This window comes from Euprymna scolopes, chromosome 37 (assembly GCF_053919585.1).
Source record: "Euprymna scolopes isolate OS-2025 chromosome 37, ASM5391958v1, whole genome shotgun sequence".
Lineage (NCBI taxonomy): Eukaryota > Metazoa > Mollusca > Cephalopoda > Sepiida > Sepiolidae > Euprymna > Euprymna scolopes.
In genome coordinates, this window is record NC_136518.1 from 87,627,638 (window position 1) to 87,654,012 (window position 26,375).

The 26,375-nt window shown below is 35.8% G+C and overlaps 1 protein-coding gene across 6 annotated transcripts in view; it reads left to right on the forward strand.

Moving 5' to 3' along the window:
• The window catches only part of LOC145261281 (rapamycin-insensitive companion of mTOR-like), a 435,824-nt gene that overhangs the window by 23,043 nt on the left and 386,406 nt on the right, over positions 1-26,375 (forward strand). For 3 of the 6 annotated variants that reach the window (XM_080119764.1, XM_080119761.1, XM_080119765.1), the window contains exon 2: positions 21,004-21,051. The exons of 1 other annotated variant lie outside the window; for it this stretch is intronic. In XM_080119764.1, the coding sequence (XP_079975890.1) occupies positions 21,004-21,051 (48 nt within the window). Of the gene's footprint in view, positions 1-20,606; positions 20,905-21,003; positions 21,052-26,375 lie in introns of those variants that run through there. 2 more of the 6 variants (XM_080119762.1, XM_080119766.1) reach the window with 1 other exon arrangement.

The window sequence follows — 26,375 nt, forward strand, 5'->3', positions numbered from 1 at the left end:
GATTTGATCTCTGCCACAACAACTTAAGTTATAGTGGTGAAGGCTTTGTGCAGAACCAACCACACTTTTTGATACAACTGCTAATTTTCGTTGGTGTAATGGCTGCCACATGACAAAACAGACAGTAGACCAGGTTTTACATCAGAGTTTTTCTTTCTCCTAGATGCATGTCTTAATGAGATGGGGTTGGAGGTGTATCTCTCCCAGTAAATTTTACGTGTCTCCAGATACATCTCAGCGTGGTACATGGAATACTGTTGCCACATCTGGGCAGGAGCTGCTAGAAAGGACTTGTCCTGCCTTGATAGAGTTCAAAATAGACTTCGTAGCCTCGTAGGAGATGTCCTTTTCTCCTCCTTGCAACCTCTATCTCACAGAAGAGAAGTTGCGAGTTTGTCTCTGATGTATCGTTATTTTCATGGAAAGTGTTCAACTGAGCTTCAATCTATGGTCCCCCCTCGCAAAACTTTCACAAGAAACACTCGTCTAGCTGTAAACACTATCAATAATTTCCCCCACTCTTTATCTGTGCCTAAACCTAAACGTAGATTCCATGAACAAAGCTTCTTTCTTAGAACTGCACGCCTGTGGAATTGTCTTCCGTTTTCCTGCTTTCCGGCTGACTACAATATGGTTTTGTTCAAGTCTAAAGTAAATAAGTTCTTGATGAGCCGTTCCATATAAGTTATTAAATTTACCAAATTTTCATTACTAATGATTACTATATTGACCAACTTCTACTGTACACTCTTTAACCCTTATCCTTGAGTGGCCTCTGGGCCTTGATAATGTGGTGATGTCTTTGTAAAAAAAAAAAAAATACAGCACCTAGCCTTCCTAAATGGTCAGCCATCTGATACTGGCCAGGCTAATCGTTGCTCAACTTTGGTGATCTGGCAAAAACTAGTGTGTCAACGTGATTATGCAGTATATATATATATATATATATATATATATATATATATATATATATATATATTCCCAAGTTTATATAAAAATATATAATTTAAGGTATATATCCCTTATAATATTGTCCAAATTATTTCAAATAGCAAGCTCAATGAAATTATGTTTATGGCTTCAGGGCATATATACCGATTATATAGCTGCTTGAGAATTTTCTAACATTGTGACTGATGTTCGTTTTTAGGAGGCGGTCAGGGAATTTTTCCCTGATAGTAATCTTTAAAGTGAGTCTTTCATGTTTTTGAGATGCTGTTCTCTTCTTTCTTGTATCCCGTTCTCCCTGTTTGTTTTGTTTTAGAATAGTATGCCTGTTTGTTTTTTTATTACTAAATAATCGTCTCTGAAGAGCAGTTTATAGAACAAAACACAATATTTTCATTATGGGTTGAAAAATGTGTGTAAAGTAGAAAGAAAAACAAATATATACACATTTAACAAAAATAAAAATAATTAAATAATCAATAAAAAATTATAAATGTGGACTGATATATATATATATATATATATATATATATATATATAATTTCAGATTTTCATTAAAATTTGCAGAACATTATAAATCTGAGAGTGATCTTAGTTAAGTTTTGTCTCAGAATATTCCTGATAATTACCAATAATCCATAATTGAAACCGTTATTTTAATTTATCTATCATCGGTAAAGCCATTTTTTCTGTCATTGCTTAGCAACAAGGATAGAACAATGGCCATGAAAATTCTACCGTGTGTAAATTGATAGCGTGTTTTTTTTGCATGACGTGATCTGTATGTTCAAACTCTGCACATAAATATCTTAATTTTCTTTCGTTAACTACAAAGAATTCTATAAGACTTGAAAATTTACGAGTTTTTTTTTTGTTTTTTTTTGTATGACGTGGTCTGTAGGTTCAAACCCCACACATATATTTCTTCAAGTTTTTTTTTTTGTTAACTGGAAAGAAGTTTATATACAATAATTTTATAAAAGAAACAGTAGGTTCTCTAGAGTGCAATGTAGAATAATATATATTTTGGACTAAGTTACTGTATGGAGTCATGTGAAGCTATCTCCCCGGGCGATTTCACAGATTTCGATGACAATAGAAATATAGGAGTGTGAAATATTCGTTGATCCTCATTCAATCCCGGGCAACGTCGGGTCTCCCTGCTATTATATATATATATATATATATATATATATATATATATATATATATATATATATATATAGGAAACAATAAGATTGGAAAATGAAGACACAAAAACCATATATTGCTGAATATAGAATGGTTCATTTATTTAATAAAGTATACAAACATTTAGTTGAGGGATAGAGGGGACTCTTTATACCAAGGTATTTTGAAACCTAATGCTTCTCATCAGAAGAGTAGAGAATGCTAGGTAACATGATGGGGGTGTGATATCTAGCGTGGAATTCATCAGGAACGAAACAAATCATGAAAATATTGATGTTGTTAGGGGGAACTATATCGAATTCTAAGATAAAGGAGGAGCGTATTATATAAAGTGTAATATAAAAAGGTGTATCGGGTTTCTATTATAGTCTTAAATAATGTAGGTAGTTTATGATTTAAGACTCAAGAGGAGGTATAGAGGTGGATGGGTGGTGATCCTATTTTATTCGTATGTAAGATGTATAGAATTTATACAGTTTTTTTTCTGTATAGATTTGTTGAGCTTTATCTTATCCTGATAAGTCTCTTCTTATAGAATTGAATTTATTCTATTCTCCTAACTCTCTAAGCTATATATATATATATATATATATATATATATATATATATATATATATATATATATATACTAACAGCGCCCCCTCCCCAGAGATGCCTAGTCATAAAATATGCATAAATATTATATTTTAATTCATGCAGATTTATTATCAATATAGAGCCAATTCTTTAATTATAACTATCCAATATATAGTAATGATTTCAAAAGTTATAAAAAAAGATATGACTTGGGTACCATCTGCTAGAATTGAAACCAGAATGTTTATCATTCCAGCCTTAGTTGTTACCATCTGAGCTATTGACAGATGGTTACAAAAGGTTAAAAAGTAAGTGACTTTGAGCTATGAATGTTTAATTTTGCATATGCGCAAAATTAACAGCAGGAGTAATGTTTTATTCAATTTACCTTGCCAAGGTCAACTATTTTGTTTTCAATTTTGACCCCTTAGCAGCAATTTTTGTTAACTAAAATCCAAATCAAAAGTGTGCTACAGGTCCAAATTCCCTATATATCAAATTTCAACTCTGCAGACCAAATATTCAAAAAGAAGTTTGGTAGAAACTTTTCACATACACCAACAAGGTCACTTTTAATACATAAAAATATTTCCGTGTGCTAGAACATTTTCATATTAAACTCAAGCAATTATGTAGAATGTAGAAAATATGCATGAATAAAATTCAGTGTAATAGTGAAATGAAGTCAATCATTTAATAAAAAATGAATAAAAACTAATTAACGTTACTTTTTCAAAGGAATATTCAAATTAGTTTTCATGTAATCACTTGTATATCCATCACTGAGTATATTAAAAAGTTTGTTTTAATAATTTTTAAATAGAAAAAGTAGGCTGTTATTATCAATGTCAGAGCGAGTAAAAAACACCCAACTTTATAGGTGTATATCAAGAACCTTGATTCCAGTAAAGCAACTGGCCCTGATGGCATTCCAGTTACAGTGCTGAAAAAGCTCCAACCAGAACTTGCCCCCATACTTACAAAACTGTTTAAGCGTTGCCTTAAGGAGAAGTGCTTTCCAACACCCTGGAAAACCTCATCAGTATGCCCTGTATTTAAGAATTCAGGTGAAAAGTTATCTCCCTCTCAGTACAGACCAATGTCTCCTGTGTGTCATGAGTAATTTGTTGGAATCCATATTAAATAAAGAAGTAGTCAACTACCTCAACAGAAACAACCTTCTTAGTGACACACAATATGGTTTCTGCTCTGCAAGATCTACAGCAGATGTGCTAACGGTTATATCACACAGGATTAGTGAATCTCTTGACAAAGGTTTCCTTTCCAGGGCAATTGCTCTTGACATATCAAAGGTCTTCGATAAGGTATGGGTTAAGGGCCTACTTCACAAGATTTCCAGCTACGGTATTACTGAAAATGTTTTCTCACTCTATTAAATCATTTCTCTCCGATAGGTTCATAAGGGTAGTGGTTGATGGGCAGAAATCAGAGGCCGACAGTATTAATGCTGGAGTCCCTCAGGGGTCCATCCTGGGTCCAACTCTCTTCCTGATCTACATCAATGATCTCCCAAAACACATACTTAAATCATTCGTTGACATCTATGCTGATGACATGACCATCTATGGCAACACATCAAAGGCCGTAAATGACAAAGTTCTCTCTAATTCTCTCTCTTCTGATCTTGAGCGCGTGGTACAATGGGGGAAGAGGTGAATGGTCACTTTTAATGCATCCAAAACCAAGCTTCAATCTTAACATCATCAACGCTCTGATCCCCATCTGGCATCAATTGAAATGAATGGCTCTCGTCTTGGAGAGGCTCCATGTTTTGACAAGCTTCTGGGTTTGACCTCTACTCCTGATCTAAAATGGAACACGTACATCGAATCTGTTGCCAGGGACGCTGGGAAAATGGTGGGATCCTTCTACCGCTCCAGAAGATATCTCACTACTGATGCAATCCTGTATCTTTATAAAAGCCAAGTATGTCCAAGGATGGAGTACTGCTGCCACATCTGGGCAGGAGCTGCTAAAAACAGCCTATCCTGCCTTGACAAAGTACAAAATAGACTTCGTGGTTTAGTGGGGATGCCCTTTTCTCTTCCCTGTAACCTCTCTCCCACAGAAGAGACGTTGCAAGCCTGTCCTTGTTTTATTGCTATTTCCATGGCAGGTGCTCGTCTGAGCTCCAATCCCTCGGCCCCCCTTGCCAATCTTTCACCAGAAACACCCGTCTGGCAAAGACTAATGTCAATAATTTTCCCCACTCTTTATCTGTACCTAAACCAAAACGTAGATTCCATGAGCAAAGCTTCTTTCTTAGAACTGCACGTCAGTGGAACTCTCTGCTGCTTGCCTGTTTCCCACCTGACTACAACTTGGACGTCTTCAAGTCCAACATAAACAAACTCCTGACAAACCGCCCCCTTAAGTAAGACACTCTATCAAAACCCCCAATACTAATGATTACTACAATACTATCTCATTGATTACTGTACACGCAATAGCCCTTATCCCTGAGTGGCCTTCGGGCCTTGATAAATGGTGACCCCCATGTAAAAAAAAAATATATATATATATATATATATATATATTACGGGATTTCTTTGGATTTTACTTGTTCAAATGGAAATTCAATTAACTTTCTTGAAGTTATATGTTTGGATTTTACCATCACTGGATTATTTATCTTCCACCAGACTATCCATTCACGTGTAATCACCTTTTTCTTCACCATATTCCCTCTGCTTCACTTTTTTGTTATCAAGTAAGATCTTTGACTTACTTGTTGTTTCATCAAATACTTTTGCATGCAAAATCCGATCCCGCATTTTGCTAATTCGTACCCTCTGATGAGAAGGAAAGTATTTCTTCGAAACTCCGCGGATTAAGGACTATCCACTTATTTTGTGTTTCCTTTTCAAATTAAATATGTTTTTAACTCTTTTTCAAAGTGTTTTTAACATGTTTTATTAACTATTTGCTCTTATATATATATATATATATATATATATAAGAGAGAGATAGTGTTAATCCAAAAGGATAAAGCAGTTTCTGTAGAAAATCTTTAGTGTGAGAGTTCAATGCGAAGCTAAGCTTATATAATTGGGCTAAGTTTATGGTGTATTTTTTCTTTTAAGCACTTTTTATTTGTTTTACATAAGCATTAATATGTCACTACACATTCATAAGCATGTTTTGGTCAGCCAGTTACAAGTAACTAGAGACCTCTTCAGGCGATATTGCTTATTCTGAATGACATGTGATGTGACCTCCTGACGAATATTTTGCGCTTGTAAATTGCTGTATAATTTTCATTACAGACTAAACTATTGTATAAGCAATATCGCCTGAAGAGGTCTCTAGTTACTTATAACAGGTTGATTGAAACATGCTCATGAATATGTAGCAACATATTAATGCTTGCCTTACTTTTATTATTGAGCACTCTTGTATTAACCTTGTTAAAACTTCACTGGTTGCTTTACCCCTGGAAAATATTAACCTGGAATTATATATATATATATATATATATATATATATATATATATATATATATATATATATATATATATATATATATATAGTGGAGATGGTAATTAATAAAAACTGAAGAAAGTGCTCAATACTGTTGTAGAGCAAATATACGTTTTATTTTTTATTATTATTATTATTATTATTATTATTATAAACCTCAGCCGCACCAGAAATGAACCTCCCAGACGCTCCCCCACAAGTTCCTTAAACCCCAAAGCTAAAACATTATCGACATACCAAACGCCCCCCACCTTCCCTCCTTGTTCCCTTCCTCTCTTCCTCCTCCACCCTCCTCGCACCCCCCCCTCCCTGACCTCATTCACTCTTCCACTCTTTGATCCCAAAATAGCAAACATTTCTGTATAAGTCTGAGGACGCTACAGCCGGCCAGAAAAACGGCCGTGTAGCCGAAACAATAATGTAACTTAACAGAAAGATACGGTAATAAAAAATAAAAATGTATATATATATATATATATAGTAAGTCATAAAATATATACGGCGATTAAGCTACACTGAATATTCCGCGTTTCATCCACTCTAGGACTCTTCAGGCTTATAATTTTATGTGAGTAAATGAAGTAGTTATATATATATATATATATATATATATCACCTCAGATTTCCGATACTCTCCACCTCTTTCGATATAAGCATTGAAAATTACTTTGTATTATCATCAGCATAAAGTTTTGTGAGACCATCACTCCGCAATAAAATATTTTCACCTGTGCCTTCTACTCTGAGTTCACACATGCTACCCTGTAATACAACCTTTGCAGATTTTGTGTATGATTCAATAACTTTTATCTTCAAGGGAGATAACTCATGCTGTGTTAATTCAAAATATTAAAACGATGCAAGTGTTAAAAGTAACTTTATGTTGTTTTTAGGAGCACCAATAATTCAGAATATCTGACATTTACTCTTAAAATTTAATGCAAGCCAAAAATTACTTTACAAATCGACAGTCTGAACACTTCAAATTCATTTTCAAATTTTGAAGTGTTTTAACTGTATACACAAACCAAGAATTTTAATTTTGTGACAACAATCATAGAAACAAGCGTCCAAGAGTGATATTGTAAAAAGTCATCAACACTTGAACTCAAAATCTGACCGATAGGAAACGAACAGGTGACATATGCAAATTAAGATGCGGTCTAATTTGAGCATATAAAAAGACAGTATTTCTTTCAGAGATAAGATGCGCAAGTGCCGCCAAAAAGAGGCAAATGCGTAACTGCTCGACGTCCGGAGAGCGTATCTCCAAATACAAATCCACGAGACACTGCGGCCATAACAGAGGGGAGAGGTCAGATACTGTCTGACACGATTGGGGTTTGGCTTGAACGTGGCTCCCCTCATCATGAAAGCTATCGTTAGTAGAGTGCTATTGCAGAAGGAGGCTGTGGACTGCATAACATCGGCTTACATCGGAGATATATTTGTTGACGAGATGTTGTGCCTGCATCTCAAGTTGGGGAACATTTAGCTCGATATGGGCTAGAATGCAAGGACCTAGAAATGAAGGAACACAATCTCAGAAATTCCCAATATCATAACATGAAAGATTGTATTTTCTTGTGTGGCACCTCCCAGTATGTGCGGAGTAATAAAGAGAAGGGCCTGTTCAATCACAAACAGACTCCCTACTCCGGCATATGATGTGCGAGACTGTGGATGCAATAAAGCGGAATGATCCAATGTGTGAAGACTGGTGCATTGACAGCTGCAAACTGAATATATGGGTCAATGCCAGCACGCTAGCAACTGGAATGGCATTAGAAAGAGATGGAACTGTGGTGGAGGACATTTGTTGGCTGTAACCTGAGAACGATGTGCGGCATTATTAAACTAGCTGAATTGGATGCCATGTTGAGGGGAATTAAATTGTCGCTTCAGTGGCAGACTAAGGTGCTGAACATAAAGACTGACTCTGGGTGTCAGACACTCTCAGCAGGAAAGCACGAGTTCACACCAAGGCTACTGGTAAGATGTTCATTAGAAGATGATTAAATACTTTCAAAGAGTTGGTAAAGGAATATGGGCTCTTAGTAGATGTGGTATAAGTTGCGTCACTTCATAACATGGCCGATCAATTGATGTGCATACCACAATGATGGTTCAATGCCATGGAGAAGGATGTGCGACTTGAGTCACTGATCTGTGTAGTGCTTGTCGCTGAGCTAGACGCAGCCCAGATCATAGCTATTCACAGAAACAGTGAACATCCAGGAGTGTGATGCATCGCTTATTTCACCTAAAGAGTTTGCCCTGTGATAACAAAAGCAGCAGTCAGACTGGCAATATGAACATGCATGGAATGCTAATCTATAGATCCAGTGCCAGTTCACTGGGAGAAGGGAAAACTGGAGGTGAGCAGTGATTGGAAACGGTTTGGAATAGACATTACATGCTACGGTGCTTACTATTTCCTAACTATCACATATTGTGGTCCATCACGGTTTTCAGTGTGGAGGCAGTTGGCACGACATGACTCAGCAACTACAATTTGCCAACTGGAAGTGCTCTTTTGTGAATGTGGCCCACCTTGCGAAATACTGACAGATAATGACACAGCCTCCTGCAGCAAAGAATTCAGAATGTTGGCAGATGAATGGGGCATGAACTCAAGATCTCCCTGTGCATATGCTCTTGCTGGGAATGGCATAGCAGAATGCGATACCATTGTGAAACACATCATGGCTAGAATGCACTGCTCCATACCATAGATGGTCTATTGATACAACGTGACTCCAAAAGATGACAAGTCATCTTTGACTTCATTAGCCAATGCTATATACTGGTATGAGGTCCGGGTGAAAATAATCAATGTTATGCTACCAGAACACAGGCCCCGAGTGTAGTTCTTACCAAATTGGAGACTATGTGTGGGTGAAGGCACCAGAGAGTCATTGTACCATGAGATTTGGCCAGGGTTGGGTAACTGAGATAGTTAGTCTACAGTCCATCTTGGTGGATGGGATGCACCGACATGCGAAGGACCTGTGCCCTGATATAGTATTTTCTTGTCAGAAGAAGATTCTGACAGCATAACATCTTTGGAGGGCGAGTAAGAAAGTCTGATATCCGATGATGAAACAGAGTCGGAAGATGGTCATGAGGCAGGAGTAGAAGACATGCACACTCCTGATGAAGCGCATGGTTCTGAAGAAACCCCACAATTGTAAAGATGACTACTGCTGGGATGCTGCCTGTGTGATCATGAGATCAAGGAGGGGTGTGCCAACAATCATAGAAACAAGCATCCAAGGGTGGCGTGTATGTATTGTAAAAAGTCACCAACACTCAAACACGAAACCCAACCAATAAGAAATGAACAGGTGACATATGCAAATTAAGGTGTGGTCAAAATTGAGCATATAAAAAGCTGGTATTTTTTCCATTCTTTTTTTAATTTGGAGTCATTTGAACGTTAATTTGCAAGTCAGTGGGATGATAGAAATACGGATTTTCAATGAACGTTGATACAGGAAAAGAAAAAAAGGATTGTCGTTTTTGCGTGTGCTGAGAACATTGCAAATTGAAGAAAACCTTTTTTTTTTGCACGAACATTTAGCGGTATTCAGCCGTTCAAAGGCAAACTTTAATTTCAACATTTCAATTAATTGATTAAAAGATGGTGGAAATATGTTTATTATCATGGTCCTTCACTATACAAAAATAACATTAAAACCTTTAAACTGACAAAGTGAATTAAAGGATTTGAAAACTTGTTTTATTTTATGCTATTACATATTTTTGTTTCAATAATTTTGGTGTTTTTGATGTTTATTCACATTCAGATAAAAACATCTCATCGCTTGACAATAAAAAAAAAAAAATAGGCAGAGCCACATTAAATTAAGACATCTTTTCATCATAATCGTTTTGACCCCCATCTGGCCACAATTGAAATGAATGTCTCTTGGGGAAGCACCGTGTTTTGACAAGCTTCTGGGACTGAACTTCATTCCCGATTTAAAATGGAACACATACATCATGTCTATAAAACAACAGCTGACTCTAGAAGTAGCAATTCTTCCTCCTTTGTCAGAAACATCGCTCATGGAATGTGAGGACTTATAGACAAAATAGGGGGAGTGAGAGTTACAAAGATATAGAAAGTAAAGTTAAGATCCACTTGATATTCTCCATGAACATGAATAAATCAATACATAGATGGATAGATGGTGATTTGTTTGAGGTAAATTAATATGACTCAAAATCAGAACTACTTACCTCAGAATCTCCTGACTGGTATTAGCCCAAGCCTCCTGGAGGATGAGGGTATGGGGTGTTTTTCTGAAACACGCTTCTCTTCCCTGCTGCATATCACTTTGGAACAAATATATAGAAGATGGAATCTGTCATGAAGAATGTGGGCTCCTTGTACTGTGCTCATCTGAACTCCAATCTATCATTCCCCTTGCCGAACTTTCACAAAAAACACTCGATTAGCTGCAACTACTATATATGATTTCCCCCACTCTCTATCTGTGCCTAAATCTAAGTGCAGATTCCATGAACAAAGCTTCTTTCCCAGAACTGCTCACCTGTGGAACACTGTTCTGCTGGCCTACTTCCTGGTTGAATACAACAAAGCAGCCTTACAGCCATTAACTTTTATCCTTGCATGGCCTTCAAGCCTTGATAAGTAGTGACCTCTAATAAAAGTTAAAAAATTTTCATAATTTTCAACTTATCATTTTCCATGCCCCACTGGTTGACTTTGAAAAAAAAAAACGAACTTTTATACCAGAAGTTGTAGAAGAGATCGCATGTTGAGGTCACAAATAGATATGACAATATTGAAGGGGTTCAATAATTTTCAATTACAAAAATGTATTTACTAACATAATGTGTCACACCAAGATGGTATTGTTGTGTAAAGTTCCCAAATTTTCAAGGTATACCTCTTTATAAAGTGGAAGAAGAGGAAAAATTTGTACAATCACGTGGTAGAAACTTTCATGTTTATGCCGGAAGCAGGGGATAGGTATCAGTTATGCAATCAATGAGTTTTTTTTTTTTTTTTTACACAGTGGTCACCACTTATCAAGGCCCGGAAGCCACTCAGGGATAAGAGTTATTGCAAGTACATTACGTTAGTGTGGAGATTTGATGAAGTGTTTACTTAAGGGGGCGGTTCATTAGGAATTTGTTAACGTTGGACTTGAGCACATCCAAGTTGTAGTCAGGTGGGAAGCAAGCAGATGGAACAGAGTTCAACAAGCATGCAATTCTAAGAAAGAAGCTTTCTTCATGGAATCTACGTTTTGATTTAGGCACAGATAAAGAGTGGGGGAAATTTTTCACAGTGGATTCGGCTAGTCGGGTGTTTTTCGTGAAAGATTGGCGAGGGGGGACCAGAGATTGGAGTTCAGACGAGTGTTATATATTCGTTATCATTGAGGTTATCCTTGAGGGGTACCAAATTGAGCTTTCGTTACATTTGAATATGTTATATAGAGTTCTTCATTTAGGGGCACATTTTACGTTTTCTATATAACATAAGAAAGATTCCGTGTGATTGTCTCTAATATAAATGGTTGTGTGTTTGATTATCATAAAGGGAATCGTGTGTGTGACATGTAATTTCTGAACCTACCTCTGCTTTTTCTCGCTGTTGAACCATCTGGATATTTCTCATCCTGGAGGGAGACTTGATACCTGTTTGACGAAGATTTATCACTGCAAGACTATGAAATGGTTTTATAGTTTTTTATTTCACTTTCCCCAGAGGTTCTGCAGCAGGTGTAAAGTGAAATCTGCTTGTGTGGTTCTTCTTCACACACGTCAGCGTTCGTCTCCCCCCTCCCCAGTTAAGAGGGGGAGACCACGGAAAATGTCCGTCTTCTTCAAAGCTCAAATCAAATCTCACAGATCTAGCCAACCACGTCACACATACGTAATTTGGTCAGCTGACCTTTGGTTCTGGTAAACGTGTCTACCTCCACGTTTACTCACCTCTCTCTCTCTCTCTCTCTCTCTCTCTCCCTCTCTATTCTCTTATAGAGACACAGAGAGAGAAAACAGAAAGAGTAAGAAAGCCAGAGAGGGGGGGAGAGATGCTCGTTAACACGAGCACCTGCCATGGAAATAACGATAAAACAAGGATAGGCTCGCAACATCTCTTCTGTGGGAGAGAGGTTGCAGGGTAGAGAAAAGGGCATCCCCCACTAAGCCACGAAGTCTATTTTGTATACTTGTCAAATTAATTTCCAAAATATGGGTTAAAATCAGTCTTAAGTATTGTTAAAAATTATTATAACATTTTTCATTAATAATTGATTATTGTTAAGTATGTCACTTATAAGTGTTTAATATCCTATTATATGTATGTCCTCATTCCGTCTTGTTTAATGAAAGAGTTTAAAAGAGATAATTCCATTGTAGTTGGGTAGTGGTCTATAGATATGTATTTATTTATTTATATATTTATTATCATTCTACTATAATTTTCTAATTAATTTATATCTGTTATTACTTATTTGTTGTCAAAGATGTAATAGTAGTTAATTAAATCATGGGTTTATAGGTTAGGTATGTCATTGTGCATTTATTAATTATACATACTATGTTATTACATATTACTTATCTTATATTGAATGGTGTTAGTTTTGAGTATTAGTGTTACGAATGTCAAATGTAATTTTGTGTGTCCCATGATGTTTCAACATTCCAAATAATAGTAATGCATGATATTGTTTGTTATTATAAGCTGTGAATGCTGTTAAAGGTGTTGTTGGTAAAGAAGCTACAATTTAGCTCTGATCTGTTGTTTATTTTGGGGTTAAATTTCTTTATTACCAGTGATCATTTAAGTATCAGATTACCTTGGTCTTTTTTTGTGGTTAGTATTTTTATTTTTATGTCGTTGATTGTAATATATGTGTTTATGGAATGAAGACACATTGGTTGTAGTGTATTTTTATGTCCAATAGCCTAACTGTGCTACCAATGTAGAACTCATTTCTTATCGCACATTGTATTTGATAAATTAAATACATGCAATTGTGTAAGCTTGTGTTATTGATGGATAATTTGGTAGAGTGCAAGGGTCATTGTTGGTTAGTTTTCTAGCTTTAGATAAGTGCTGTCTCAGTTTAGGTTCAAAGTGTGTTAGTTGGATATATAATTTTTCTGTGCTGATAGCTGAGGAGAATCTGTTGTCCACACGTGTGTTGTCTCTGAAAGAAAAACAGGATAATGAGTGTTTGAGATTTTATAGCATGCTTAAATTTTTAGTAGAGGATATCCTCGTTTCTGAGATTGGCCCAGAGAGAATTGTCAACCAAGTGCTCCAATGGACCCCTGATGGAAAAAAGAAGACGAAGACTAAAAATGAACTAGAGGCAGACAATAAAGAGGGAAGAAGCTGGAGGGATGTTGTAGATCTGACTTCAGATAAAAAACGATGGTATATTTTGACTGCTTCATGTGTTGCAGGATGCAGAAATTTACAAGTTGAAGGCTAACTAAGCACATTGCACATGTAAAGTAGTCAACGCCATTTTATAATGGAAAAAGGCAGAATCAAAAGTATGTTTGTACGTTCAAGTGACGAAATATGTGTCAAAACCAATAATAAGTACAAGAGTAAAAAATGTAATGAAAGTAAAAAATTAGACAAAAAGGGTTTAGAAATGTTCAAAGAAATTATTACTTGTGTGTGTGTGTGTGTGTGTGTGTGTGTGTGTGTGGACTTGTGAGTGAGTCTGTGAGACTGTTTATAAACTGCTGCTATATTTAGTAGTTCATGACGTGTCTTTTTTTTTTACAAAGGGGTCATCATTATCAAGGCCCATAGGCAACTCGAAGATAAAGGTTATTGAGTGTACAGTAGTCAATGGGATAATATCATAATAATCGTTAGCAGTGGAAATTTAGTAAATTTGATTACTTAAGGGGACGGTTCATCAAGAATTTGTTTATGTTTGACTTGAAGACTACCAAGTTGTAGTCAGCTGGAAAACAGGCAAATGGAAAAATGTTCCACAGACGTGCGGTTCTAAGAAAGAAGCTCTGTTCATGGAATCTACGTTTTGGTTTAGGTACAGATAAAGAGTCGGGAAAATTATTGACAGTAATTTCAGATAGATGAGTGTTTTTCGTGAATGTTTGGTGAGCGGGGACTATAGATTGAAGCTCAGACGAACACTTGCATGGAAATAATGATAAAGCAGGGACAGGCTCGCAACGTCTCTTCTGTGGGAAAGAGGTTGCAAGGAAGAGTAAAGGGCATCCCTCACTAACCTACAAAGTCTATTTTGAACTCTGTCAAAGCAGAATAAGCTGCTTCTAGCCGCTCCTGCCCAGATGTGGCAGCAGTACTCCATCCTTGGATGTAGCTGGTTCTAATATAGATAGAGAATTGCATCAGCAGTGAGATATCTTCTGGAGCGGTAGAAGGATCCCACCATTTTCCCAACGACCTTGGCAACAGACTTGATGTACGTGTTCCATTTCAGATCAGGAGTAAAGGTCAAGCCCAGAAGCTTATCAAAACATGGAGCCTCCCCAAGACGAGAGCCATTCATTTCAATTGATGCCAGATTAATTAAAGGCTATTGATATGTCAAGAGCAATTGCCCTAGAAAGGAAGCCACCGTTGAGAGATTTGTTAATCCTATAAGATATAACCGTTAGCACATCTGTTATTGTTTTCAAGATATCAGTACCTTTGTCCACAAAAAGTCTTTTTAGTAGTTTGCTGTCAACAATATATTTAATTCAAACAAGTGTTCGGTTTCCATGGTAAACTCTTTCTGATTAGCTGGTCCGATATATATTTAGTAGTCTGTGATTTGTGTTGGTTGCCAAGATGCCAATAGTCAAAGGGCTATGGTCAGAGTTTGTTTGCCTGTCAAGTGTATGTGTAGGATGTTCTTTGAATATTTTTAATTATGTTTTAAAATACATTAAAATTAACATTTTTAGTGTTTATGTGAAATAAAGTTAATTTTGTATTTTGAATTTAATTAAAATTATATTAGTATTTTTTTACGACTTGCCCCAGCATAGTATAAACACTCCCAACCTCCCCATGGGGCACATCGTAAAAATTTACGATTATATTTTTACTTATTTCATGTATTTATATGTATTTATCTTGGTATTAATTACAAGATCCATCCTATAATTCAATATTGATAGAAAAGCAAGAAAAGAACAAACACATTTATATGAATATAAATGAGAGAGAAAAAAGCTTAAACCAGAACTTGCTCCCATACTTACGAAACTGTTTAAGCGTTGCCTTAAGGAGAAGTGCTTTCCAACACCCTGGAAAACCTCATCAGTATGCCCTGTATTTAAGAATTCAGGTGAAAAGTCATCTCTCTCTCAGTACAGACCAACAAGTCTCCTGTGTGTCATGAGTAAGTTGCTGGAATCCATATTAAATAGAGAAATAGTAAACCACCTAAGAAATAACCTTCTTAGTGACACACAATATGGTTTCCGTTCTGCAAAATCTACCGCAGATGTGCTAACGGTTATATCTCACAGGATTAGTGAATCTCTTGACAAAGGCTTCCTTTCTAGGGCAATTGCTCTTGACATATCAAAGGCCTTTGACAAGGTATGGCATAAAGGCCTACTTCACAAGATTTCCAGCTATGGTATAGCTGGAAATGTTTTCTCTATCATTAAATCATTTCTCTCTGATAGGTTCATAAGAGTAGTGGTCGATGGACAAAAATCAGAGGCCTGAAGTATTAATGCTGGAGTCCCTCAGGGGTCCATACTGGGCCCAACTCTCTTCCTGATCTACATCAATGATCTCCCTAAACACATACTTAAATCATTCGTTGACATCTATGTTGATGACATGACCATCTACGGCAACACATCAAAGGCTGTAAATGACAAAGTTCTCTCTGATTCTCTCTCCTCTGATTTTGAGCGCGTGGTTCAGTGGGGGAAGACGTGGCTGGTTACCTTTAATGCATCTAAAACCAAACTCCTATCCTTACATCATCAACGCTCTGATTCCCATCTGGCATCAATTGAAATGAATGGCTCTCGTCTAGGAGAAGCCCCATGTTTTGACAAGCTTCTGGGCTTGAACTTTACTCCTGATCTAAAATGGAACATGTACATTAAGTCTGTTGCCAAGGTCGCTGGAAAGATGGTGGGATCCTTCTACCGCTCCAGAAGATATCTCACTACTGATGCAATTCTCTATCTATATAAAAGCCAAGTACGTCCAAGGATGGAATACTGCTGCCATATCTGGGCAGGAGCTACTAAAAACAGCCTATCCTGCCTTGACAGAGTACAAAATAGACTTCGTGGCTTAGTGGGGGATGCCCTTTTCTCTACCCTGCAACCTCTCACCCACAGAAGAGACGTTGCGAGCCTATCTTTGTTTTTTTCATTATTTCCATGGCAGGTGCTCGTCTGAGCTCAAATCTTTGGTCCCTCCTCGCCAATCTTTTACGAAAAACACTCGTCTAGTTGAAACCACTGTCAGAAAATTTCCCCACTCTTTATCTGTGCCTAAATCAAAACGTAGATTCCATGAAGAAAGCTTCTTTCTTAGAACTGCACGCCTGTGGAACTCTGTTCCGTCAGCCTGCTTCCCACCTGACTACAACCTGAATGTCTTCACGTCCTACATAAACAAATTCCTGATGAACCGCCCCCTTAGGTAGACACTTTTATTAAATCTCCACACTAACGTACTGTACATGCAATAACCCTTATCCCTGAGTGGCTTCCGGGCCTTGATAAGTGGTGACCACCTTGTAAAAAGAAAAAAATATGAAATAAAGATTCCAGACAAAATGGAAAATTAATTTATGTAATATTAGATAAGCAAGTAAACATACTAGTAGAAATAAGGATAGAAACACATTATTAAAGCTGGACTATTTTCATTGATTAATTCGACCATATTTACTTTATAAAATGAGCTTTATTAAATAGAACTCAACATTTTCTACAGTGAAGTATCAAATGAATACGGTCAAACAAATTGACAAAATATCTCTAGGACGTTCTTGTGCCAGGAGATAGAAACTTGCAGTGTCCCCAGGTTGTCCAGTGAAAGTCTTCAGTGAAATAGCTGCAGCCTGGTGGGAGAGGTTTCAGTGGACAGAGAGTGAGAGGAGAGAGGTCTGTCTTCTTTGGTGGTTGGAACTCCTCTCTGCTGGCTGCTGGCTAGTTCCTGACAGGGTTAAGTAGATCTTTAAGGGACATATAGGATTAATGCACCCTAGTAGTTAATTCATTCATTTCAATTAATGCCAGATGGAGATCAGAGCGTTGATGATGTCAAGATAAAAGCTTGGTTTTAGATGCATTAAAAGTAACCAGCCACTTCTTTTCTCATTGTACCACGTGCTCAAGATCAGAGGAGAGAGAATCGGAGAGAACTTGGTCGTTTACGGTCTTAGATGTGCTACCAAAGATGGTAGTGTCATCAGCATGAATGCATACGAATGATGTTAGGATGTGATTTGGAAGATCATTAATGTAGATCAGAAAGAGTGTTGGACCCAGGATGGACCTCTGAGAGACTCCAGCATTAATACTGTGAGCTCCTGATTTCTGCCCATCAACCACTACTCTTATGAACCTATCAGAGAGAAATGACTTATTAATTTCCAGCTATACCATAGCTGGAGATCTTGTGAAGTAAACCTTTATGCCATACCCTATCAAAAGCCTTTGATATGTCAAGAGCAATTGCCCTAGAAAGCTTGTCTCTGTCGAGAGATTTGCTAATCCTATGAGATATGACTGTAAGCACATCTGCTGTAGATCTAGCAGAACGGAAACCGTTTTGTGCGTCACTAAGAAGGTTATTTTTGCTGAGATGGTTGATTACTTCTGTATTTAACACAGATTCTAGCAATTTACTCATGACGCACAGGAGACTTATTGGCCTGTTCTGAGAGGGGGATGAGCGATCACCTGAATTCTTAAATATAGGGCATACTGATGAAATTTTCCAGGGTAATGGGAAGCAATTCTTCTTAAGACAACGTTTAAACAGTTTTGTAAGTATGGGTGCTAGTTCTGCTTGAAGTGTTTTTTTTTTACATAGGTATCACCACTTATCAAGGCCCAGGGGCCACTCGAGGATAAGGGTTCCGGAGTGTACAGTAGTCAATTGGACAATATAATAATTGTCAGTAATGGAAATTCAGTAAATTTGTTAACTTAAGGGGAACGGCTTTATTTACTTTACGTGGGTAGCATGCTCTCGTTTCATTAGCTATGACCAGATAGAGGTCCTAAGTAATTTGCAATTGTATTTTTTCGCCCACTTTGTGAATTGAACTTTCAACCTTCAGGAGAATATCACTTTTATAATATGAGTTCAACAGAAACATTTCCGGGTTCGACAAGATGCACCTGAAAAAGGTCGGAGATTACATCGACCAAAACGTTGTGAAAATGAAACTCAAGATGAGAACAATAGTCCAAGATTCCAAATAATACGAATAACCTTTCCAACTGACTACAATATGGTCGCCTTCACGTCTATCATAAACAAGTTCTTGATCAGCCGTCTCCTTAAGTAATCCGATTTACCAAATTTCCACTACTAACGATTACTACAATATTTTCCCATGGACTACTGTACACCCATTAAGCCTTATCCTCGAGTGGCCTATGGGTCTTGATAAGTGGCAACTCCTTTAAAAAAAAAAAAAATAAATAAAAAAACAATTCTCCTCTAAAAAAATTCAGAAACGTTATTTTCAGTCAGTGTTTATTTATGCAAACTCGTGTTTCGTGAAGAAAGTCAGAACATTTAGAGTTGGGTATGTCAATATGTTGATAGTGTTTTTTTTTCTTACAAGAGAGTCACCATTTATTAAGATGGGCAAAGGATGAATAATATTTGGATGTAAATAATAGGCACTGTGAGTGTTAGGCGGCATGTCATTGTATATGAGTCATTGAAGAGTCTCCCCCCCCCCCCTGATTAAAGATACAGGTAAGGGTGAGCATACGTTCTTAGGTTTTTCAAGTGTGACCAAATTGTGAATTCTGGATAAAACTGATTTTTATTATAGACTTGGTTAATTTAACAGGCTTGCTAAATTTGGAATTTAAAAAGCTTTTCATTTGTTGAGTAACTATGTTCCTGTGAAAACTAACTTGCTTTTGGAAATGATGAAAGAAAAAAGGGTAGCTATGTGAGCCATATACCTTTTAGCATTCATCCGAAGCACATCTTGATTCAGTCACTACCGTATGCGTAAATATCCCATCTATGAGTTTAAATAGGATTCCTTCCAGACACATTGATCTTTTGGCTAGGAGCAAAGTGTAGTATCTGTTCTGATAATACACTTAATCTTTTTTGTCCTGAGTCCTTAGTGAGTGATAGAGAAATCCTTCTAGACTGAAGTAATTTTTATTTTATTCCAATCCATAGTTTCCCTTCTTTGGAAATTGAATTTTTCTCACAGTAAAAAAACAAAAACTTTTGTCAAACTCTGCTCTCATGGGTAGACAATTAAGTAAACTGTCTTAGAAACCCTTGAGCAAGATTTACACACCGACTCCAACCCTGACCAATCACTTCAAAATCGATCTTTCTATCTTTTTTTTTTCCTGCCTACTGTATTTCCAAACTACTCAAGCACTCCCTATTCTCTGAGTAAGCCTCAAATTGTGAGCTTTGTGGAGTGTGGTGCCACCCACTAGTTATCACTACTCAGGTTTTTTTTTCTTTTTTTTTTTTTTTACACAGGAATCATCACCACTTATCAAGGCCTGGAGGCCACTCGAGGATAAGGGTTAGGTCCAGTCTTACTTGTAAGTGGTAGTCAGTGGTGTATACAGATTATCCCTAATGATGCTTGGGAGCAACTCCTTGATTGTATGTCCCAAAGTAAGCCCCCCCCCCCCCATCATCATCATCGTCATCGTAATCATTATAATTGTCGGTTTAACGTCCATTTTACAGGTTGGCATGCATTGGACGACTTAAAAAAATGGACTTAGTTTGGAAATCAATTAAGACTGCGAAATGTGAGAACAGAATATAGTTTGAATATGATTAGATGCTCTCCCCTCTAATTTTATGCGACCCCCGGGTGGGGGGTTGTGCGAAGTTGTGGTCAATCCCCTCGCCCTGGTAGTATTACAGAGTGAAATCTATATATTGAATAGAGCCTACAGTTTATCGACTTATTTGTTTACAAAATGTACGCCTGTAAAAAGAAAAATAATCTACAAACCGATCATATATAAAACATATGAACAGTTGCAGCATAAAAAAAGCCAATGACGGCTGACATGCTCTCAAGAAAAAAATAAAAATGTTGGCCAAATTGTCCGTTGGTCAAATCGTCCTAAATTTGGTTGTTTCGTTTCGTATTTTGCAACAACCTTCAATTTGATTGTTTCGTTTCGTATTTTTTTAACACAACCTTCAATTTGATTATTACTAAAAACAAAATATAAATATACAAATACGTATATTATCGTTATAAGGTTTATATTTGTTTTTTTTTCAGGGTTTATTTATAGTTTAAAAAAATTACTTCTGGTACTTAATTGACCATTAAAAGTTTATTTGAGAGCGTATTTCTGCCACTGTTTATCATAAGCCCTCTGAATGTCTAGTGTACAAAAAAGGGGGAGCACCGGGTAATATGGCGACCTTTTCTGTTCGTCATCACGGCCGGAGTCTTAGAAGTGGACGTCTTCGAGGTATTTAAACCGATTCCAATGTCAACAATGGCATTTTTGAATTCTTGAGACAATGTGCGAACTATTTGGATCTATATATGATATCGTTTTATCTTTCAGGTCGCCATGAAAGCGGGGAGGAAAATATACGTTTGGATTTTTCCCGTAGTGAGTAACTAAGTGACTTGACTTAAAAAAAAAAAAATGATTATTATGATTTTTATAAATTCACTAATTTTTAGATGTAGACAAAAATGTTTATATATCTACGTAAATACATTTTTTATTTAGTGTTTATTTGTGTAGTTTACATAATAAACCTTTTGTAAAAAAACAAAACGACAAAAAAAAAGACAAACAACAAAAAAAGGTGCTTATACAGATCAGCCCCCATGGCTGCCCATATTGGCTTGATAAAATCCGATAACAAGTTACAATAGCAGAAAGGCGACCACACAAAACTGAACCCTAGTTCATAACACTGAGAAAGAAAAAAAAACACTTGTTTAATTATATTGTTGCATTTGATGTAGAGTTTTAGAATATATCTTGTTGCTTTGGGTGTAAATTGTTGCTTTCATTATGTTTTTAGTTTTGTGAATCGCTTTTATTTCGAATCGACATTTTTATTTGTTTTTGTAAATTGTTGGATTTTACGCGGACATGATATCTCAAATACCCTTTTCCAAAAAATAAAAATCAGTTGTTGAAAGGTGAAACTGACTGAAGGATTTCCTAGAATTTCGTGGGTCAAACCTGATACTTGAGTTACAACAAACCACGTCGAAAGTAAATAAATTTAAAATGAATGTAATAATTAAAAAAAAAAATAAAATAAAACTAACAATTAAATTATCCGCGTGAAATGAAAACAATAATTACAAAATAAATCCATAAAAATGCAAAAATACAACAATGATGCGTCGCGATGCAACAATATTACACTTCGTTCACGAAGTGAATAATCTGTTCTTACACTGCACTTAATTTTTTTCTGTCCTGGTTCAATTGAGGGAAATCCTTATAGACTGAGGCAATTTTAATCTTTGTCCTAGAGTGCCACTTTTCGAGCAGCTGGATTTTTCCCACATTAAAAAAAAAACAAAAACAAACAAACAAAAAAACAATATGAATATTGTTTTTTCCTTTGTAATTTTGTATTTTTAAAAAAATTATTTATTTATTTACGGACGTTTATCCTCAGCTTCATAGTTGTTGTTTCATCACGTTTCGGCCAAGTCACCCTCTGGCTTTCTTCAGGTGTGAGTAACTGCGACCGGATAGGAATGCGGAGTCTTGTAGCTGTATCCCCAATAATTACTGCCTTCCATAGTTGTCTCACGACGATTTTTTTTTTTGTTTTTTTGCCCACTAATTCACCTGAAGAAGGCCAGAGGATGAATTGGCTGAAACGTGTTGAAACAACAACTTTCCTTGGCTTTTCGAGCCAAGATCACAGTGTAGTCTCTGCTGCTACACTTTATCTTTTTTGTCCTCAGTCAGTGGAGAAGAAATCCTTCATGACTGAGACATTTTTAAAATTTTATTTTTGTTCCTTTCCACTATGCTCTATTGTCTAACTCTGCCCTCGTGGGGAGGCAAGTATGAACAACAACTATGAAGATGAGGTGAACAATCCGCCCCAAAAAATAAATAAAATAAATACGAACTTGTATCGAATTCTGCTCTCGTGGGTAGGTAGTTATCAATTAAAAAAAAACGCAAACATATTTGCCGTTTCATGCATTCTGTGTGGTCGCCCTTCGGCTGTTGTAATCCGTTTCCAGCTTTTACTTAACCCATATGGGCAAGATCTATATAAGCACATTTTCTGAAAAATTTTTTAATCGCAATTCGTATTATTTGTACTGCTTTTATCTTATTTTTTTTTTATACTGCAATTATAGAAGTTAGTTTAGATATAAAAAAAAATGTTGTTTTAATTATTTTTCATAAATTAAAATCGATTTAGGCTTAAGTTATGTTGTGTGCACTTTAATGAATCTATAAAACTTCAAACTTTTCACAAGAAAAACAAACAAAGCAAACAATATATAGGGGTTCTATTACAATCCACAGAGGTACGAAAAAGTCGTCCAAAAACAAATATATAACAAATAAATGTAATCAAATGCAAAATAACTTACATTTCTTCAGCCTAATTGAATAAGTTTTTAGTGTTTTTCGAAAAACAAGTAACATTGAGTGCTACCGGAGAACAAGAAAAGAAAATGGCCGCGATATCTCTTTACATCTTTGAAGTCTCAATAATCACTTCAAAATAAGAAATAAACCGAAATGGTAGAAACTTACTCAAGAGTTTCTACCACCATTTTGGTTTATTTCTTATTCTTAAGCCTTTGTCGGGACTTCAAAGACATCGCGACCATTTTTTTTCTTGTTCTTTGGTAGTGCTCAATATTACTTGTTTTTCAAATCAAATAAACATTTTACATTAAAAACACACACACACACACACACAAAAACACTAAAAACTTATTCAGGTAGGTAGAAAAGTTAAAACTTATCTTGCCTTTGATAACATTGATTTGTTTTCTATTTGTTTGTGGTACTTATGCACATTTGTTACCGCGGGCGCGCAACTTTTAAAAAATAGTTAACTTTAAGTTTTACGATATCTTTTCTATTCAGTTGTTAAGTGAAAGTAGAGAATAGTTAGAAAACACCGTCCCCATGTTAAAAATGGCTTTCGAAATAACGTTATTTCAGCACGGTAACAAAAGTGCACTGCATAACAACCTTGATTGTTGACAGCCTTTTCATACCTCTGTAGATTGTAATACAAACAAGTTGTTTGGGCTCTTTTTCATAATGAGTGGATTTCGGGAGCATTTAAATTTTTTTTTTTAATTTAATATTATTACACGGTGGAATCATTTCGAGTTAAAAATCGATTGAGAAATAACACACTCTAAACATTAAATAATAAGGTAAATTATTACCTGGTTTCCACTTTAACATTTTCCTTTAAAATGATTACGTCAGGAGGTTTTCGTGTATACTGAAAACGAATATCGCATTTAAATTTTCCGGATATTAAGCAATGTAATTATTTGTTATTCCTGGTGACTATCTTGCGCGTAGTTTCTCGGAGTTGCGTTTAGATGCATTGCTTAATATTCGGAAAACTACTTATTTGCGGAAAATTTAAATACGATATTCATTTTCAGCATACCCGAAGGCCTCACGAGTCGTCATTTTAAAGGAAAATGTTAAGGTTGAAATCAAGTAAAAAAATTTACCGATAATGGCGGCCCTCTCATTTGGGTTAGATTGCTTGTTGATGTAAAAAGCGTAACGCAGTGATCCGGAAATGAAGGAAACGAACCTTTCTTCGTTATTCTCGAAAACCCTAATCCACAGGAATCAATAAGTAATGGCAGAATACCTCTAACATGTTTTATAAATATTGATGACGAAGATTTCATTCGTTTTGTTTCACGATTTCAATTTTGGCTAGTTTCGTTTTCCGTTTCGAGTCACAGCGTTTCACTTTTTACATCAACAAGTTATAAGCCCAAATGAGAGGCCCAGAATGGAAAACGTATTCATTATCTAATGTTTTACATATTTAAAGTGTGTATTTCTCAACACAAAATGTGTATTTCTCAATAGATTTTTACTCCAAAGGATTCCCCATGTCATCATATTTAACAACAAATAAACATTGTCTACACAGAATTCTTTGGGTGCTTGTTAAGATAGTCGACAGATCGATTTTTAAAAATGTTTTAAGCAAAAACAACAGTACTTGCTTATTTGTTATGTCGAAAATAGTAATATTTTCAAAAATTCCGAAAATTCATTGAGTAGAAAATTATAGTTAAAAGTATTTGGTAAAGTTTTACGACCTGGCCAGCGTAGTATAAACACCCCCAAACCACCCCATATTAAGAACGGCTTTCGGAATAAACCCCCCTCCCCATGTTAAGAACGGTTTTTGAGGTTGGGGGTGTTTATTCCGAAAGCCATTCTTACCATGGGGAGGTTGGGGTGTTTATAATACGCTGGGGCACATCGTAAAAATTTACCAAAATATTTTTTACGGAAAATTTGGGAAATTCCATTTTCCCTATTTGTAAGATGTAAACACCTTAAATATTGCGAATATAAGGGACATAATTATCTCCCTTTTCAACACTTTAATGACGTTTTGTTTTAGCCGATAGACCTTGTTTTTATTTTTTACTAAAAGCACAATAGCAGTTGTTATACTTGAGGAATTTTCGTAATTTTTTGACATATTACTATTTTCAACATGACAAGTAAGGACCGTTTTTGCTTAAAACCAAATATTTAAAAGAAAATCGATCTATCTTAACAAGCACGTTTGTTTCACAATCCATTCAAGCCGTAATTTAGTGACTTTATTGAAAACTCTGTATGATGTGATGTGATGTACATACCTATGACGAAACGAAAATAAATATCATTCTAAAAATCACGTAAATTGATCAACTAGTTTTATTTTTATGAAGGAAATCGTTTTAAATGATGAATTTGTGATTTTTTAAAATATATTTTTGTTTCGTTACGGGTACGTACATCATACAGATTTTTCTTTATTTTTAATATAGGGTGACTTCTGATCAAGAACCTTTGTTTTTTATAAATATTTTAAAGTTTGGACCAATACTCATGCAGAATACGGACCATGCTATTTTTTTTTTTTTTTTTTTTTTTTTTAGAGAGAGGATTTTAAAGTGTTAAATTCAGATTTTACCGTATCTTTTGCTTATTAAATTGTTAGGTGAAAGTACAGAGCAACTACACTGCTTCTCCCTATATTAAGAATAGGTTTCTAAATAACGTTATAGTTTCAGCACCGTCCGTATTTTGCATAAGTACGCAATTTCTTGTTATAATATTGTAGATGCAAACCAAGTCTGTATGCTATTAAAACTCTGGATTATCTTGCTTGTCACTGTGCACACTTGTATAAGAATATTTCAGATGATGAGACACAAGGGCGAATAACATAAAGGACTAACGATGAAAATGTAGTAAAATAAAAGGAGAAAGTATCTATTATGACATCCCAACATATTCTGACTTTGTGAAATCCTTTGACTTTGTAAAAACACAAATAACTTGTGCCGAAAATTAAATTATATTAACTGGACATTTTAAAATGGGCAAAAGTTATAACCTGTTGACCTAGAATTAGTGATTTAAGGCAAATTTCCGGAGTAAATGTGGTATTGTGGTGACTAATTGTTATTAATCCCTAATTGTGCACCAAACAGATACCATGATACTAAATTCACTGCACGTTATCATAAAGGTTCATACAAAATTTCGCTAAATCAAACCAGTAGTATCTGAGAAAAAGTGGGACAAACAGAAGAATATAATATAGACTAGCGGGACCTGTGGAAATTCCACAGTGCACTCATTCATAAGTAATATATTGATGTTGGAATTCTGTAGATGTTCAGTGTAAATGGAGACACTGATATTATTGTAGCTTT